The 16,729-nt window shown below is 39.2% G+C and overlaps 1 protein-coding gene across 3 annotated transcripts in view; it reads right to left on the bottom strand.

The window, feature by feature from the left end:
- The window catches only part of KIFAP3 (kinesin associated protein 3), a 113,583-nt gene extending 98,330 nt beyond the window's left edge, over positions 1 to 15,253 (bottom strand). For 2 of the 3 annotated variants that reach the window (XM_011371719.2, XM_023537578.1), the window contains exons 1-2: positions 15,233 to 15,253; positions 2,790 to 2,921 (exon numbers count right to left, since the gene is read on the bottom strand). In XM_011371719.2, coding sequence (XP_011370021.2) covers positions 2,790 to 2,833 — 44 coding nt within the window. In that variant the 5' untranslated portion in view covers positions 2,834 to 2,921; positions 15,233 to 15,253. Of the gene's footprint in view, positions 1 to 2,789; positions 2,922 to 8,435; positions 8,631 to 15,232 lie in introns of those variants that run through there. The other variant, XM_011371720.2, reaches the window with a different exon arrangement.
- Between the last annotated feature and the right edge of the window lie 1,476 nt (positions 15,254 to 16,729).

Raw genomic sequence — 16,729 nt, 5'->3', positions numbered from 1 at the left:
AACGTCATGTATCCACCATTGTAGTTTCATACGGAATAGTTTTTTGGCCCTAAAACTGCTCTGTGCTACACCTATTCTCTCCGCCCCCATCCCCTGACCCCTGACTACCTCTTGTCTTTTTACTTTAGTTTTACCTTTTCTAGAATGTTATATAGTTGGAATCCTACGGGATCTAGCTTTTCCAACATAGCTTCTCCCATTTAGTGACATGCATTTAAGTTCCTCCATGTCTTTTCATAGTTTGACAGTTGATTTCTCTTTAGTGTTGAATAATACTTGATTGCATGGATGCACCGCTGTTTACTATCTACCTACTGAAGGATATATTGGTTACTACCAATTGTTGACAATTATAAACAAAGCTGCTATAAACATTTATGGCAGAGCAGGTTTTGTGTGGACTTAAGTTTCCAACTCATTTGGTTAGTACTTAGGAGCACGATTTCTGGGGTATATCAGAAGCCTATGTTTAGCTTTGTAAGAAACTGCCAAGCTGTCTTCCAAAGTGGCTTCAGCACTTTACATTCCCACCAGCAGTGAGTTCCTGTTGCTCCACATCCTCACCAGTACTTGGTGCTGTCAGGGTTCTGGAATATTCCCAGCTAATGGGTGTGTAGTGTTGTTTCAGTTTGATAAAGCAGTTTTCTATCTTTTTCTAGATGTTTCTACCAACATATATATTAGCTGGTTCATTTTCTTTCCATTAAAAGTAATAGATCATTTTTAGTGTATAGGTCTCTCTCCTAAATCCTTCCCCTATTATAAAAGACAAAGGAAAAACAGGTAGGGCTAGAAGTTTTTGAAAATGTTATCTGTATATCTGTATGTTTATTGGTTATTCCTATAATCAAAAAATAGAATCTCCACTAGGCAGCCCTTGCCCATTAAGAACAATACCCATATTAGTTTTGAAACATAACCGTCAGTTTCTTCTAAAGAAATCTTCAGAAAACTGGGACTCTGCTAAAGATGGGTTTATACATTCTTTTGCCCAATAAAGAAGAATGAAATACAAGTCTTCTGGACCTGAGCCATCACGCTGACCACCCCAATTTAATGACAGTTTCACTTCAGACCCATCTCAATCCGTATGAGTGTCTCCTCAACGCTCACCCTCAGCTGCTGCCATTGATAAAACCTCGAGCTTATCAACAGACCACATTCTCTTTTTAGTCCCACAATATGATTTCCCTCCAGATCTTATGCAGCCAAGGTTGAGTATCCCAAAACTGAGGTACTCAGGTTTTCCGCTCGCTGAGGTTTATAAATCCACTCACTCTAGCCACGTAGACAGTAACTCTTTCTGGCTGCCTGGCTCTCCGGTGAATATATCCCTTGTCTAGAAAGCCTGCAGATTTTCAAACAGGAACAACATTCTCATTTAATTCTAGCTGAACAGGGCTACTGACTGCATTCTTAAGAACTAAAATCAAATTTCTCCATGAAATGTGGATGTATGAGATTCTAAATGCAAAGATCCTGATATTTTTCTTTTCTTTAGCAGTAAAATTAATAAGATCTCAAGAGATTTTCACGTTTTCAAGATGTACAAAATGCAGGCAGCAATCACAAACACACGAATGGAAGACAGAAAATGTGAGGGAACACAAAAAAATGTGAGAATGTGTTAAAGTCTACAGTGCATGTGTATATGCATGTGTATTTCAATCTAGTAGATTATTCAAGAAGTTGGTGTTTTTAATGAATTATCTATGTCATTAGTCTCCCTCTAACCCAATACAAAGACAAATTAGGGATCTTAACAAGACACTAAGCAGCTTCTCTTTTTAGGCTGCTATACACCAAAGTTTCTCAACTGTAGCATTATTAAAATTTGGGGGCCATACCTCTTTGTTTGTAGGTGGCTCTCTTGTGCATTGTAGGATTCTTACTCCGCAGCACCCTGGCCTGTATCTATTAGATGCTATCAGCACCCCTCACCAAAAATGTTTCCAGGCATTGCCAAATGTCCCCTGGGTAGGGTGGGGGGATCACAACCAGTTGAGAACCACTGCTATATATTTAAAATACCGTGCATCCTGGTGTGCTAAATTCTGTACTATGCACTCCTAGCAGCCTGAATATACTTAATCCCACCAAAACACACTAAAAATTCCTTTTAACCAGTTCCCAAACTGAATTTTTTTTCATGGAAGTTAGAAGGCTGAGAGAATATTAGGTGACCTGAGGCCTTCTCTAACACAAAACTATGGAAGGAAGGCAAACTCACCACCAGCACAATTATAGACTAATAAAAAAGGCCAGTTCCCAAGGGGTTCCTGAAAGTATTACGGATGAAGAAAGGAAAGTGTATAGGATACTGGAAGTTCTAAGCTCAATTCACTGAGTCAGAAAATGCTTGTCTTATTACTAAGATTTTTCGGAGAGCTAGATTTTGAAGGGATGAAATTCAAGGTGCATGCCCCACTGGAAATTTTGGAAATCATACCACTTTCTGCAATTCCAGGGAAGAAACAAGCACACAGGATCCCATAAAATAAAAATTTCCTAAATTAAGCTAAAAGGTCCCATAAAACATATCTTTTATAATTGCTTTGTAGTAGCTTATTTCTATTTTATGCATTTATTAAAAAGGAAAACCAGAATAGGTATTTTTCAGTAGGATCCCACTTCGCTTACATAAACATGATTTTCTCTGGAATAAATATACCTGTATTTATAGTTTAATAAAATGCATAATCATTTTATCATCTATGCAGGTTTAAACAACAGCAGATTTCTGTAAAGTATGACTACTTTCAAAATGTATGTAAATGAAGAAAACTTACATTTTTTGGCATTCCTTTCGTTCTCCCAACATGGGATCCCCCATTTCTCCAAGAATGGTAGCTTCCACTTCATATTGGACAATGAGTGCTTTTTCTGATGGATGTACATCAATATTTCCTCCTTTAACTTTCCTATAATATAAAAACAGAAATAGATTAAAAACTTAGAGAATGTCAATAGTATTTATCCAGTTTCTAGTTCCAAAAACTTCATGTGGTCTGGATTAACATATGTATTTAAATCAGATTTACAGTTAAGATGACATTTCCCAAAGTGGCCTAGGGGTTCAGTATAATCCTTATCAAATTTCCAAAGCCTTTTTTGCAGAAATGGAAAAGTGATCCTAAAATTCATATGAAAACACAAGGGACACAAGGTACCCAAAACCAACTTGAAAAAGAAGAACAAAGTTGAAAGACTCACACTTCCTGATTTCAAAATGTACTACAAAACTATAGTAATCAAAACAGTAAAGTACTAGCCTAAAGACAGACATACAGATCAGTGGAATAGAATTGAGTCCAGGAATAAACCCTTACATATACAGTCAATTGATTTCAACTAGGGTAGCAAGAACTTTCACTCGAGGAAAAGAAAAATCTCTTTAACAAATGGTGCTGACCCAACTAGACATCCAATGTAAGAGAATGAAATTGGACCCTTACCACACACGACATAATTAACTCAAAACGGATCAAAGGCAAACATTTAAGAGCTAAACCTAAAACACTCTTAGAAGAAAACATAAGGGCAAATCTTATGTTTTGGATTTGGCAATAACTTCTTAAATAATGACATCCAAAGCAAAGGCAACTAAAACCATAAAGACTTAACCAAAAAACTATTAGAACTAATAAATAATAAAGTTTCAGGATACAGAATCAATATACAGAAATCTGTTGTGTTTCTATACACCAATAATGAACCACCAGAAGGAGAAATTAAGAAACAATCAATTTTCAGTTGCATCGAAAAGAATAAAATGCCTAGGAATAAATTTAACCCAAGAGGAGAAAGACCTGGAGTCGGAAAACTGTAAGACATTGAAGAAAGAAACTGAACAAGATAAAATGAATGGAAGGATATACCTTACTCATGGACTGTAAGGACAAATATTGTTAAAATGTCCTTACCACCTAAAGCAATATACAGATTCAATGCAATCTTTATTAACATGCCGATGGCATTCTTCTCAAAATTAGAACAACTAATCCTAAAATTTATATTGAACCACAAAAGACCCCAAATAGCCAAAAAAAAATCTTAAGAAAGAACAAAGTAGAAGGTATCACACTCTCTGATATCAACTTATACTACAAAGCTACAATAATCAAAACAGTATGGTACTGGCATAAAAAGCTACATATAAATCAATAGAATAGAATAGAGAGCCCAGAAATAAATCCTCTGTTACATGGTCAATTAATCTACGATGACGGAGACAAGGATATACGATGGGGAAAAGACAGTCTCTTCAATAAGTGGGCATATGCATGCAAAAACATGAAATAACTACTTTCTTATACCATACAAAAATAAACTCAAAATGGATTAAAGACTTAGATATAACACCTGAAACCATAAAACTCCCAGAAGAAAACATAAGCAATAAACTCTTTGACATCACTCTTAGCAATATCTTTTTGGATATGTCTCCATGGACAAGAGCAACAAAGAAAAACATAAACAAATGGGATTACATTAAACAAAAAAGGTTTTCTACAGTGAAAGAAACCATCAACAAAACAAAAAGACAACCTATGGAATGGGAGAAGATATTCACAAATAATATATCTGATAAAGGGTTAATATCCAAATATATAAGGAACTCATATAACTTAACACCAAACAAATAAAAAAATGGGCAGAGGATCGGAGCAGACGTTTCTCCAAAGAGGACATACAGATGGCCAACAGATACACAAAAAGATACTCAACATCACTAATCATCAAGGAAATGCAAATCAAAACCACGATGAGATGCTACCTCACATCTGTCAAAATGGCCATCATCAATAAATCAAGAAACAGTACGTGCTGGAGAGGTTGTGGAGAAAAGGGAACCCTCACGCACTCTTGGTGGGAATGTAAACTGGCACAGCCACTATGGAGGTTCCTCAAAAAATTAAGAATAGAGCTACCATATGATTCAGCAATTCCTCTTCTGGGTATTTATCCAAAGAAAACAAAAACACTAATTGCCAAAGATATATGCACCCTATGTTCACTGCAGCATTATTAGTAATAGCCAAGATATGGAAGCAAAATCAACTAAAGAAAAAATAAATTTAAAACTTTTGCACATGAAAGATACTATAAAGAGTATTTTGTCACGAAGTGGGACAAAATATTTGCAGAGTATCTATCTGATAAGGGTCTAGTATCCAGAACATATAAAAAGTCTTTCCTCTAAAGACAGACGAAGGCCAAGACGCAGACGAAAAATGCTAAATGTCACTGGAAAACAGGGAAATGTAAACCAAAACCACAACAGATACCACTTCGCATCCTGTAGAATGGCCAGAACTTAAAAAAAAAAAAAAAATGACTAACAAGTGTTGATGAGGATATAGAAAAACTGGAACTCTCACCCATTGCTGGTGGGAATGTAGAATGGTGCAACCACTATGGAAAATAGGTTGGCGGTTCCTCAACGAGTTAAACACATAATTAGCGCACAACCCAGCCACTACTTCAAGGATACACCAAAAGAGTGAAAACAGGTGTTCAAACAAAAACTAGTACAGGAATGTTCACAATAGTTTTATTCACAACAACCAATAGATGGAAATAGCCTACATGTCCACCAACAGATGAATGGATAAACAAAATGTGCTATATCCATACAAGGGATTATTACTCAGCTATTAAAAGAAATGAAGTACTGCACTGATGAAGGCTAAAACATAGATGAATACTGAAAAGTTATACTGTGTGAAAAAGCTTACACAAAGGCCACGTACTTATTTCACTTATCATAAACATATAGCACTTATCGTAAATACAATAAAATAATTACTTCTGATAATATACTGTTTCAAGTCTGAATTCCTTGCTACATTGTAAGTACCATAAAGGCAGGGAAAGTATGTCTCATTCATCTAATACTTTTTTTATCATTAGGCTGAGTGACTTTTACATGGTAGGATTTCAAATAACTGAAATGAATGAAAGCCATTCCCTCTTAAAATCATTCAATGGTTCCCCATCGCTCTTTTAAGTCTCGGCTCTTTACTACAGATTTTATGATTTGGCCCATTTTTCTTTGTAGCCTTATTCTCGCTGCATTTTATAACTACTTATTGATTACTTATGTTCTAGGCACTGTGCTGGGTACTAGCGATACGATGGGAAGATATACGGGTGGAGAACAAGGCAAGTTCAGATTCTGGGAAGGGAATTTGGAACTAACACTGAAACACAGGCATCTAAAGGAAGTTATTTCTGTAAGGCTGAAGTATGATTTATCGAGGGCGGGGTGGGAACAGAGAGATGAAGCTGAAAAGGTAGGTGCTCTAAGAGCAAGTGAAAGCTTTAAGTAGAAGTAAAAAAAAAAAAAGAAAGAAACTGGCTGTCAACTGTCTATTTACCTGTATGTACATCTGACTGAAGTTACGAAATGTGCCTATTTAATTATTTTCTCAGTGACCAAAGCAATGCAAGGCATTCACTAGGAATTTGGTGAGCATTTATTAAGTGCTGCTGAATCAAAATACTAACTAGTAGCAGAACACAGAAATGAAATCCAATTTTTGATTCTATAATCTATTATACATATAAGCATAGAGACTAGAGATTCCTCAGGGATGGTACAATGACACGACTGAAATTAACTAACTCAATTTAGAGTGAATAAATTAGATTGAAAACATAACTGCTGTCCTGTTAAAAACAAACTATAAAATAAAAATATTACAAAAGGAATATATGTAATCATTATCGGTGAACCAATAATTAAAATGCAATGTTCGGACATCCTAAATCATCAGGCCTGTATGATTATGTCGGCTGGATATTTCTAATCTGAAAGTAGGCCATGCAACTTTTTATTTATTTTGTCAAAATTAGACAAAATCGAGAAGTGTATAGTTCAACCTTTCCAGATTCTGACCTTATTTTACTTTAAACATTAGTGACTCACTTTTATTTTTTCAAGGTAAGCAACAGACTGAGAATTATAAATCGGGGTATGTATAAGGGTCCATACGGGTACAAGAATCCTAAGAAAAATGACCTTCTGGCACAACTATCTTCCATGAAAATAAGCTAATGATATAAAGTAGCTCCTTGCTCTAGAACAATCTTCTATTTAAAGCTGAAAGAGAAACAATTTCTTATTATTTTCTTCTTTCACAAAATTTTCGATTGAAATATTTTAAAAACTCAATGTAAGCAAAATTCAGTGAGGAAATACTGACTATATACTTGTTATGATTACATATTCCTTCTTTAAAATTTTACTTATGAAATCTGGTTATCTGACAGTTTCCGATACATTTAAACAAAATGAGAAGGGCAGGCAATATATGCCTCAGTCCAACAGAGACAGTGCAGTTGGCTAATTGGTTGATTTCATAATTGTCTGAAGCCCTTTTAAGAGTCTATTAAAAATTAGAAGATCTTTCCGTGATTATCAGGGTCCTGCCAAGCCAGAATAAATACATTCGGTAAAAGTATATTATGACTTATAATAATTACACGCATGTTTTACCTAAGTATTTTCATATTTGGTCCTCATAGCTTTCATAAGGTAATATTTGCCCCATTTTTACATAAGGAAACTGTCCAAAAGAATACACATGACTTTCTCAGGATATTTACCCAGTCAGTAACAGGAACTTAAGTAAAAATGGAAAGATTAAGATTTTTTTTCTATTGGGTCACTGCTAATTCTTGGTCCAGCGAGAGGTATCCATCCTTTCCATCTGGGATGCTCTTATCTTTGACAGCAGTCAAATAAGTAATCCCAACAGATTTACACTCTTCTTTAAAGAGTAATTGATACTACAAATGTTTTAAAACTAGAGAATTATGGCTTGTTCCACATCAAGCTCCTGAACGAACCTCTTGATAATTATGAACCTCCTGCAACAATGATACTGTAAATATGGCAGTCAAATGGACGAAATGGATGAGGAAAACAAAGCTGGACTGGAAAGCAGCATCTCAGCCGGCCTCCCGCACATTAGAAAGCCACCACCTCTTTCCCCCTCATCGCTTCAGAACCCCACGGCAGTGAACCGACTGCAGACAAGAGCAGAGGGCCTGGAGGCTTCACTTCCAGGCCCCCACAGGATTTACCTATTAGGGAAAAATGGAGCATCGGAATGGGTGGGGGGTAGGGTTAACCCCCTTCGCCCCTCTCCCGCGAACAGTGTGGCAAGGAGACCATCTTCAGGTCAGGGCTGTCAGGCCCCGCCGAGTCAGGTGGGAGGCTGCAGCATCTCACATCCCGAAGGGCCCTTCTTCTTTTCCCCAATGCTCCCTCCCTTTCTCTTTCCACGACTCCCCGCCCCGTCTCCCGCCCCTCCTCTGAACTTCCAGCTTTGCCCTGACACCTCAGGGCCAACCCCAAGAACCTCGAAGAATATCTTCGTGACCCCCAGCCAGGCCCCCGGTGGGACCGAGCCTCGGGGAGTCGTCACCTTTTGAGGTATCTGGCATCCTCCCCTTGCATGGCGGCGGCGGCGGCGGCGTGGGGAGGATGGGGGTGTCTGACAGAGGCCGGCGGGGCTATTTCCGGAAACGACGGCCAAAGCACCGGGACCCCCAAAGGCGATGACAGTCCAGAGGCCTGCGAGGCGGGGTGGCGGCGGCGCTGTGGTTACCACGGTGAGGCCGCCGGCACTGGAGCCGCCCAGCCCCGCCCCGAGTCGCCGCCGCCAGCGCCGCCGCAAGGCGCATGCGCCCGCTCGGCCGCGCCGCCGCGCAGCCTCGGTGTGAGGCGCGGCCCTGGGCCCAATGCGGCGCGCGCTGGGCCAGAGCCTGAAGGCTCGCGAGGCGGATTTCGGCGGGTGGGGGCCGGGAGTGGCGCCCTGGTCACCGCCCTCGTGGGGATGGGAATGACAGTCACCCCGGTCAGCCGAGTTAGGATTTCAGGTCCTCAGTTTGAGAAGAGGGAAAGAGAATCCGCTAACCTTTTAAGTAGAGCATGCTGTCTGGAGAGCAGTTCCCCCCTCTGCTCATAACCTGTAAAGTGAGGTTTGTATTTGGGAGCATTCGGAGTGCTTTAAGAAGCTCTAACTTGTGGAGATAGTCTGACCTTTATACAAAATGAATGCCGTTAGTATCAACTTTGATTCAATGTTAAATCTTGACCTTCCACTTTGATATCTTAAATCTAGAATGCACCTGCCCCCAAACAAAAACAGCTCCTGAAACTCCAGCTCCTCCAGTCATTATCCCTTAGTCAGGGGACGTTAGAATTGTTTCCTTTGAGGCAGGTGGCTGTTGGCTGTTGGCCGGCTATGGAGAAGGTCTGTTCTTGAACCTTAGCAAGTTAATGTCCTCTGCTTGCAGATCTATTTGCATGGGCTCAGCTATCAGACCTATGCAAATAATTTATATTCGTTTATTCAGTAAATATTGAGGGCCAGCTTTGTGCCAAATACCAAACCAGGAATACAAAGAAAGCACTTCCACTCCCCACCCTCACCTGCAATCCTGTCACTTTCTCTTCTAGCTTATATTTTCAGTCACCTTGGGCCGTGTCTACATAGTCATCCCCCAGCCTTTTTTCAACTGCATTAAGTTAATGCAATGCACTACATGGCATATTAAATTCAGAAACACAGTCCATACCCACTAAGAGAGATTATTTATATCTGCTCACCCATTCACACCAGCTACACTATTTCTGTCAGCGTTGTAATCATTCTTTTGGTTTTCCAGGGAAGAATATTTGGAGCTCACTCTGACATCTTCTTCCGTATCTTGTCCTCTTAGTAAACTATTACAAAATTCTGTCATTTATTCCTTCAAGATATTCCTGCAATCCAGCTTTTCTCCTCCATTCCCACTTCTACCTACTAGTCTAGCCACTTCTTACTTAGAACACTGCAATTTTTTCCTAACTGGACTTTTTATTTTCTGGTATTTTTTTTTCCCTCCAAGTATTCATTGTAAAATCTGATATAAAATTTAACAAATTAACATTCACGGCTGGTTTACCTTAAAACTCCTGCAATACCTAAAATTGCCAGATCACAATATCCATTAAATGCATAGAGAACAAACATTCTTGCAACGTAAGTTCCTTTCAATCAGAGATTTTGTTTCGTTCGCTTCTGTATGCTTAGGACAGCATCTTTCCTATAGTTGGTGCTGAGTAAACATTTGGAGTTTGAAAAAAAATGCATACCTGAGCTTGAAACAATACCAACAAAATTCTAGAGGAAAGGTGCAGAGCCGGGTCATAAAGAGCTGGGAACTGGAGCAAAAGAGAGAGAAACTGAAACTGGGACTGAACTGGAGAAGCGGAGTCTGGAGAGGGTAGGAAGCACTGGTGAACTTTTTTTCAGTTTAAGCTGAATAAATTTTTTTTTAAAGGATCTATCAGTGAAAGGGACAATAAACCCAATGGGAAAATTGACAGGAAAAAGAGGAATGGCAAGGAAAAAAAAAAAAAAGCAGGAAAAGATGCTCCTCCTCAATAGTAACCAGGAAGATGCCAGTTAAAACCATTAAAAAAGATTATTTTATGTTGACAAGGGTGTAAAATTAAGAAGTCCAACAATACCAAGTGCCGGTGAAAATGTGCATCCCTGGATATGGTTTAGTAAACATTTCAGGTTTGAGTGTACATTGGGACTACCACTTGAGAAAAAAATGTTTTGCATTATTTTGTAAAAGTGAGCAGGCATACACCCTGAACCTTTGCAATTCTACTCCTAGTTATAGGCCTCGGAACATTCTAGCAGATGCGCACAGTGAGGTTTGTCTAGAATTATAGGAGCAGCACTGTACATAATAGAAAAAGAAAAACTGAAAAACAACTCCGAAGTATTTTTGCAGTTGTCTCTCTCATTACTTTCCACGTGGCCCCCATTCGCACGGTGGCGGGAAGGTCTTTTTACACTGGATGGCTGTGAAAGCTCTGCTGGGGAAGGAGGGCGCCTTGGCACAGCTGGGCGAGGGGGGTAAGGTGAGGGGGCAGGTGGGCGAGGGGGGCCTGGGTGAGGGGGCGCTGGGCGAGGGGGCTGGGCGAGGGGGCAGCGGACCTCTCCACTTGGCGTTTGCTGAGAGGAGAGAAGGAAGGCTAGGTTTCCACAGTGCTGGGATGCAGGAGGGAAGTTACTGTTTAAACACTTGCCATCTTCTCAGCTTTTCCCTTTCTGTTCCTTTGGCTGGAGAAAACTTTTCTTGGGGCCCCTCTGTCTGCCTCCGTTGCCTTTTCTGAGCTGGTAGCAACTCTGGAACCCAGCATGGAATATACTGGGCAAAACAAAAACTCGGGGAACTTATTACTGCCGTATTCCTTGGGTCCTGAGATTCCTAACTTGTCTGCCTTCTCTTCACCTTTCAGCGTTTTTTGTTTTGTTTTTAATGTTCGTTATATGTATAATATCCAGGAATTTTAGCTGTGCTTAATGGGAATGTGAAGTGCCTCTCCTTCATCATGATCCCAAAATGAAAGTTAGTTCAATTAGTTTTTGGTAAAGGTAAATTAATTCAATAGGGAATATATAGTTTTTTAATAAAACGTGCTGAAAAACTGAATATGCGTGTAAAAAGTAAACAGGCCTCAATTCTTTCTTTGTACCATGTACAGAAATTAACTTATGCGGATCACAGAGACAAATATTACCTCTAAAACTGTAAAACTTCTAGAAGCATAAGAAAAAATATTTGAGACCTATGGGTTGGCAATTACTTCTTAGACATGACACACAAAGAACTAACCCATAATATAAAAAATAAATTTTACTTGATGTCACCAAAATTTAAAATTTCTCTTTGAAAAACAGCATTAAGAAATGAAAAAGCAAGTCATGGGCTAAGAGAAGGTATTTTGCATAAATATATCTGACAAAAGAATCGTACTTGTGGTATAAAAAGAACTACTGTAACTCAATAAAAACCTGAACGGCCTAATTAAAAATGCACAAAAGATTTGTACAGACACTTCACAAAAGGAGATACATGGCTAACCAATAAGCATACAATAACTTTACTTCCTTAGTCATCAGGGAAATGGAAATTTATTCCATGATGAGATACACTATTCACCTGTATTAGTTTTCTATGTCTGCAGTACAAAATTACTGCAAACATGGTGATTTAAAACAACACAAATTTGTTGTCTTACAGTGCTGAAGGTCAGAGGTCCGAAATGACTCTCTGTGGGCTAAAACCAAGGGGCCGGCAGGGCTTTATTCCGGTCTGGAGGCCCTAGCGGAGAATCGTTTTCCTCAGCTTCTAGAGGCCGTCCACGTTCCTTCACTCATGGCCTCTTTCTCCAGCTTTGAAGCCAGCAGCAGTGCCCAGGGCCTTCTCATACTGCCATCTGGCTAGTCCTCTTCCTGTCATCACATCCTTCTACGGCCACAGGCAGGAAAGATTTTCTGCCTTTAAGGATTTACGTAGGCCCAGCTGCGTGACCCAGGATCATCTCCCGGGTTAAGGGAGGCCCCGCAGCTACAGTCACATCTGTCAGGCCCCTTCGCCATGGAAGGCGATATATTTACAGGCTCCAGGGTTAGGACGTGGGAATCTTTGTTGAGGGGGGTGTCACTATTTTGCTCCACAGCACTCACTCTAATGGTTAGTATTAAAACAGACAACACCAAATGCTGGCCAGAACGTGGAACGACGAAGTTCTACATTGCTCGTGAGAATGCAAAACAGCACGAGCATCTTGGAGAACAGTTGGGCAGTTTCTTGCACAGCTAAACACGCATTTCCTCTAGGACCCAGCGATTCCACACCCAGAGAGTGTGGGTTTTTACAGTCCACGAGAAGTGAAAACATACAACCACAATCATTGCTCTTCACAATGTTCCTGGCAGCTTTACACGAAATAACATAAAACTGGAAACAACCCAATTGTCCGTGAACATGTCAACTAATTGCGGGATAGTCACACGATAGATACTACTCAGCACTAAAAAACCAAAACACTAATATATGCAACAACATGAATGAATCTAAAAAAATGTGATAAAAGAAACAGATGGTTTGCTTTCATATATAAGAAATTCTTAAATAGAGAAAAATTGATCTACTACGACAGAAAGCAGACATCGGTTGCTTCTTGCAGGCATAGGGACAGGTAGACTGCCAGCAGACAGGCCGGAGGGAACTTTGGGGTAATGTTTACATGTATGAGCACATTTGTCAAAATTCATCCAAACCATATACTTAAAATGCATTCATTTTGTGGTATGTAAATTATTCCTCAATGTGGTTGTTTTAAAACGTATAGCAAACAAGGTAAAAAAGTAGTAAACTAAATGCATGGATCAAATATCATGTTCAACACCACTGAAGAGAAAATTTGTGAATAATATGAGGAAATAACACATAATGTAGCCCAGAGAAATAAAGAGAGAAGACTATAAAAAGAGTAAGTTAAGAGACAGGAAAGATATTATGTAAGGGACCGTAAGCCTTTGATATGACTTCTAGAAGGAGTAGAATAGAGACAAGATAATACTTAGGGACTGAAAGATGTCCTGAGTTAATCAAAGCCATGAATCCCAAGCAAGATCGTTAAGAGAAATTCATACTTAGATAAAACATAATGGAATTAAATAATTCCAAAGCTAAACAGGAGAGTTCAGAAGCCATCATCATCCTTTAATAATTTTATAGGTATTAATTTAGCATTTCCCTCTTATTCCTACCTCACCCTCCCAATGGATTATAAATGGTTTCAATGAAGAAACCAATCCCGTTGAATACTTTGAACAGTCTTGGGAGTGAATAAGAGCCTGAATTCTGGAGTCAGAACTGAGTTAAGAGCACCCAATCCACTATTTATTAGTTGACCTTGAGCAAAGTAAACATCACAAACTTCATTTTCTCATCTATAAAATAAGAATGATAATTCATATGTCTTGAATTATCATAATGTTAAATGAGATCGCATACATAAATTTATAACAGGGTGATTATCACATAACTGGAGGTAATTGTTATCAACTGAATTAGGTGTTTGGAAACCATATATCGATCATATGTCTCTGGATATGTCACTTAAACTCTCTGTATCTTCAGTAAGAAAAATCGGGATAAATACCCACCATAAAAGTTTGGGCTGAGGAGGAAATAAGTTAATATTTTGTGAGATTCTTATAGACTATAAAATTACATGAAAAAGCTAGAGGCTATCATTATTTCAACTTCATCCTTAAATTCGTCAACTGTATTTGGAATACTGAACTAGCAGCAGTGAGGAGTTTAAAAGTATTGAGAAAGAATAATGGCTTTGTAATTTAACAGGGGGAGAGAAGGAATACAAAGTTACATGAAACCACCTATGATAGAACTGTTTAAATGCCCATCACCCCAGCAATATGGCAACATTCCAAGGGGGGTTCCTGGAAGGCTTTGGACTACAGGGGTCAGGCTGCGTTGTTTTGGGAAGGCTTCCTGTCACTCCTACGGTTTGCTGCTTCTGCAAAACCATTCCTCCTGGGAGCATTCCCTAAGCTCAAGACTTCGTAAAGTGACTTTTCTGTTATCCCATGGCATGTACTGTACTTTATGGACATGATTTGTTTATAGCTCTGTCTTCTCCAATAAGAGTGATTCAAAAGGTATAAAATCGTGGATTTCCAATTGCATTTCCAATCACAGCGCTGGTAAATGGTAACTGCTGCTATATCGGATATAATTACAGCCTTCAAGGAACACATAGTCACCAGGTACATAAATAAGTAATGGTTGAACATACTGACGCACGTCCTAGCGACAGCCGAAACAAGTAGAATGTTGGCACAGAGGAGGGAATAGCGCACTCATCATGGCGGAGAGATGCCCAGAGTGGGACTCACAAAGGATGACTAATAATCTGCTAAGCAGAGAGCCTAATAGGGGTATTCTAGGGAAAGGCAACAGTGCATACAAAGAGACAAATGCACGAAACATCGCTGTATATTTAGGAAACTGTAAGTCGTTGAGGTGGTTAGAGAATTCAGTTCAAGTTTGTGAGCAGTGAAAAATAAGTTTGGAAAAGCCAGGAGGATCTACATTTTGGAGAGCCTGATATAAGAGAGTCTGGTACTTGAATATTTTCTGCAGACATCAGGAGCCATGAAAGTGTCCTAATATAGGAAAGTCATATATTGGAATGCGTTACTCTTAGCGATATTGATTGTTCTATATTTTATTCACACAGCTACACAGAACAGAGACGTGAGAATTATTTCTTTTTATCCTCCATTGCTTTGAAATTTTAATCCTGATTTGCTTCAAGAGTCCATAGAAAATCCTTTCTTACCTTGTGACTGCCTTTGGGATGTCATCAAATAGCCACTGTGGTCCGAAGAATCCATATCCACTGGCTAGTAGTGCAGTCATCTTCTCACTTTTCAAATGAATTTTAGCTCACGTTGCACATCCTAATGCAAAGGAGATTTCAGTTAAAAGGACCTTTTAAAATACAACCTCTTCTTGATGATGGTAACCTCTATTTTCCAATAGTATGACATAAGACAACAATTATGACATCACGGGGTTGCTCCAAGGGTCAGATGGGGAAGGAGGTGGCCCACCAAGAAAATGAATACTGAATCTGTGTGCTTTACTCCTTCCCCGAGTTCTATAGTCTGACCCAAACTTCGAGAAACTAGTTGTGTGGTCTGTAAACCTGATGATCTTTAGAGACATACAGCGAAATGACTGTATTATCTAGAATAAATAAGACGTGTATTTAGTCATACATATCCACACACGTATCCACATACGTATCTACACATGAAAAAAACCTGCGTTTGTGAATTTGTATGTGTGGATATATACGTACATGTTCAATTGGAAATGCTTTGCACGACAGCATGGCTATTGTTAGGCTTCCGTGTAAGTATGGCACGGTGAGAGAGGTGGAGGACCCGAGCAGATCCAGCCAGATCAACTGTCTTTATTAATTTAACCAAAATTTACGAGCGGGCATTGCTTTAGACGTGAGCATGAAAAGAAATGAATAGATGTTAGTTCCTGGCTCGAAGAATTTGTAGCTAAACCCAGTAGAAATACACACAAAGTGTATGTATAAATGAAATTCAGAGCAGTACATTCAATGATAGCGTATGAGGTGTTCCTGTAGAAATCAAGATAGACGTGGACACTTATTCCGCGCGAGGCACTCATCCGAGAACTGAGGCTATGAGAATAAAACACAGACTTTACCTTAAAGAAGTTCAAGTCTACAAATAGGCACTCAAGGAACAGATAATTGGCATCTCAGCCGCTATTTCTCACACATGTACATCTCAAGTTAGGTTTATTTTTTTTCTAGATCCTGTTATTTTAAACTGCTTACCTATTGATTTCGTTCTTATGAATAAGATGCCACATCATCTCTTGTCAATGTATTGCTTCAATTTCATAATCCTTCACAATGATAGAAGTTTCACTTACATTCATTTGAGTTAGAAATATTAAGTAAATCCAATCTCATTAAATACACATTTGTTTAATGCATAGCGTTCCAGGCACGATGCAGAGATAAAGTAGTAGTCTAGATGGGTTACATTCAGGCAATGCCTATGTTAGCAACCAGATATGTTCTCTGAAGCTTTAACAGCAGAATGAGAAAAATTTTTGAGCTGGAAAGCATAAGACAACCACGGCCACACACCTCTGCTGGAATAAGTTGAAAGCTATGCGGTCGCCAAGGAGTCCTCCATCCTCTTTACCTCTTCAAGACAGGTAGTGCCATCATACAAGTTTGTGACATACCCATTGGCTCATTAAGAACAGAACCAGAATTTCCAGT

The sequence above is a fragment of the Pteropus vampyrus genome, unplaced genomic scaffold (genome assembly GCF_000151845.1).
Source record: "Pteropus vampyrus isolate Shadow unplaced genomic scaffold, Pvam_2.0 Scaffold194, whole genome shotgun sequence".
NCBI classification, from domain to species: domain Eukaryota; kingdom Metazoa; phylum Chordata; class Mammalia; order Chiroptera; family Pteropodidae; genus Pteropus; species Pteropus vampyrus.
This window is presented reverse-complemented; position numbering and strand designations above follow the sequence as displayed.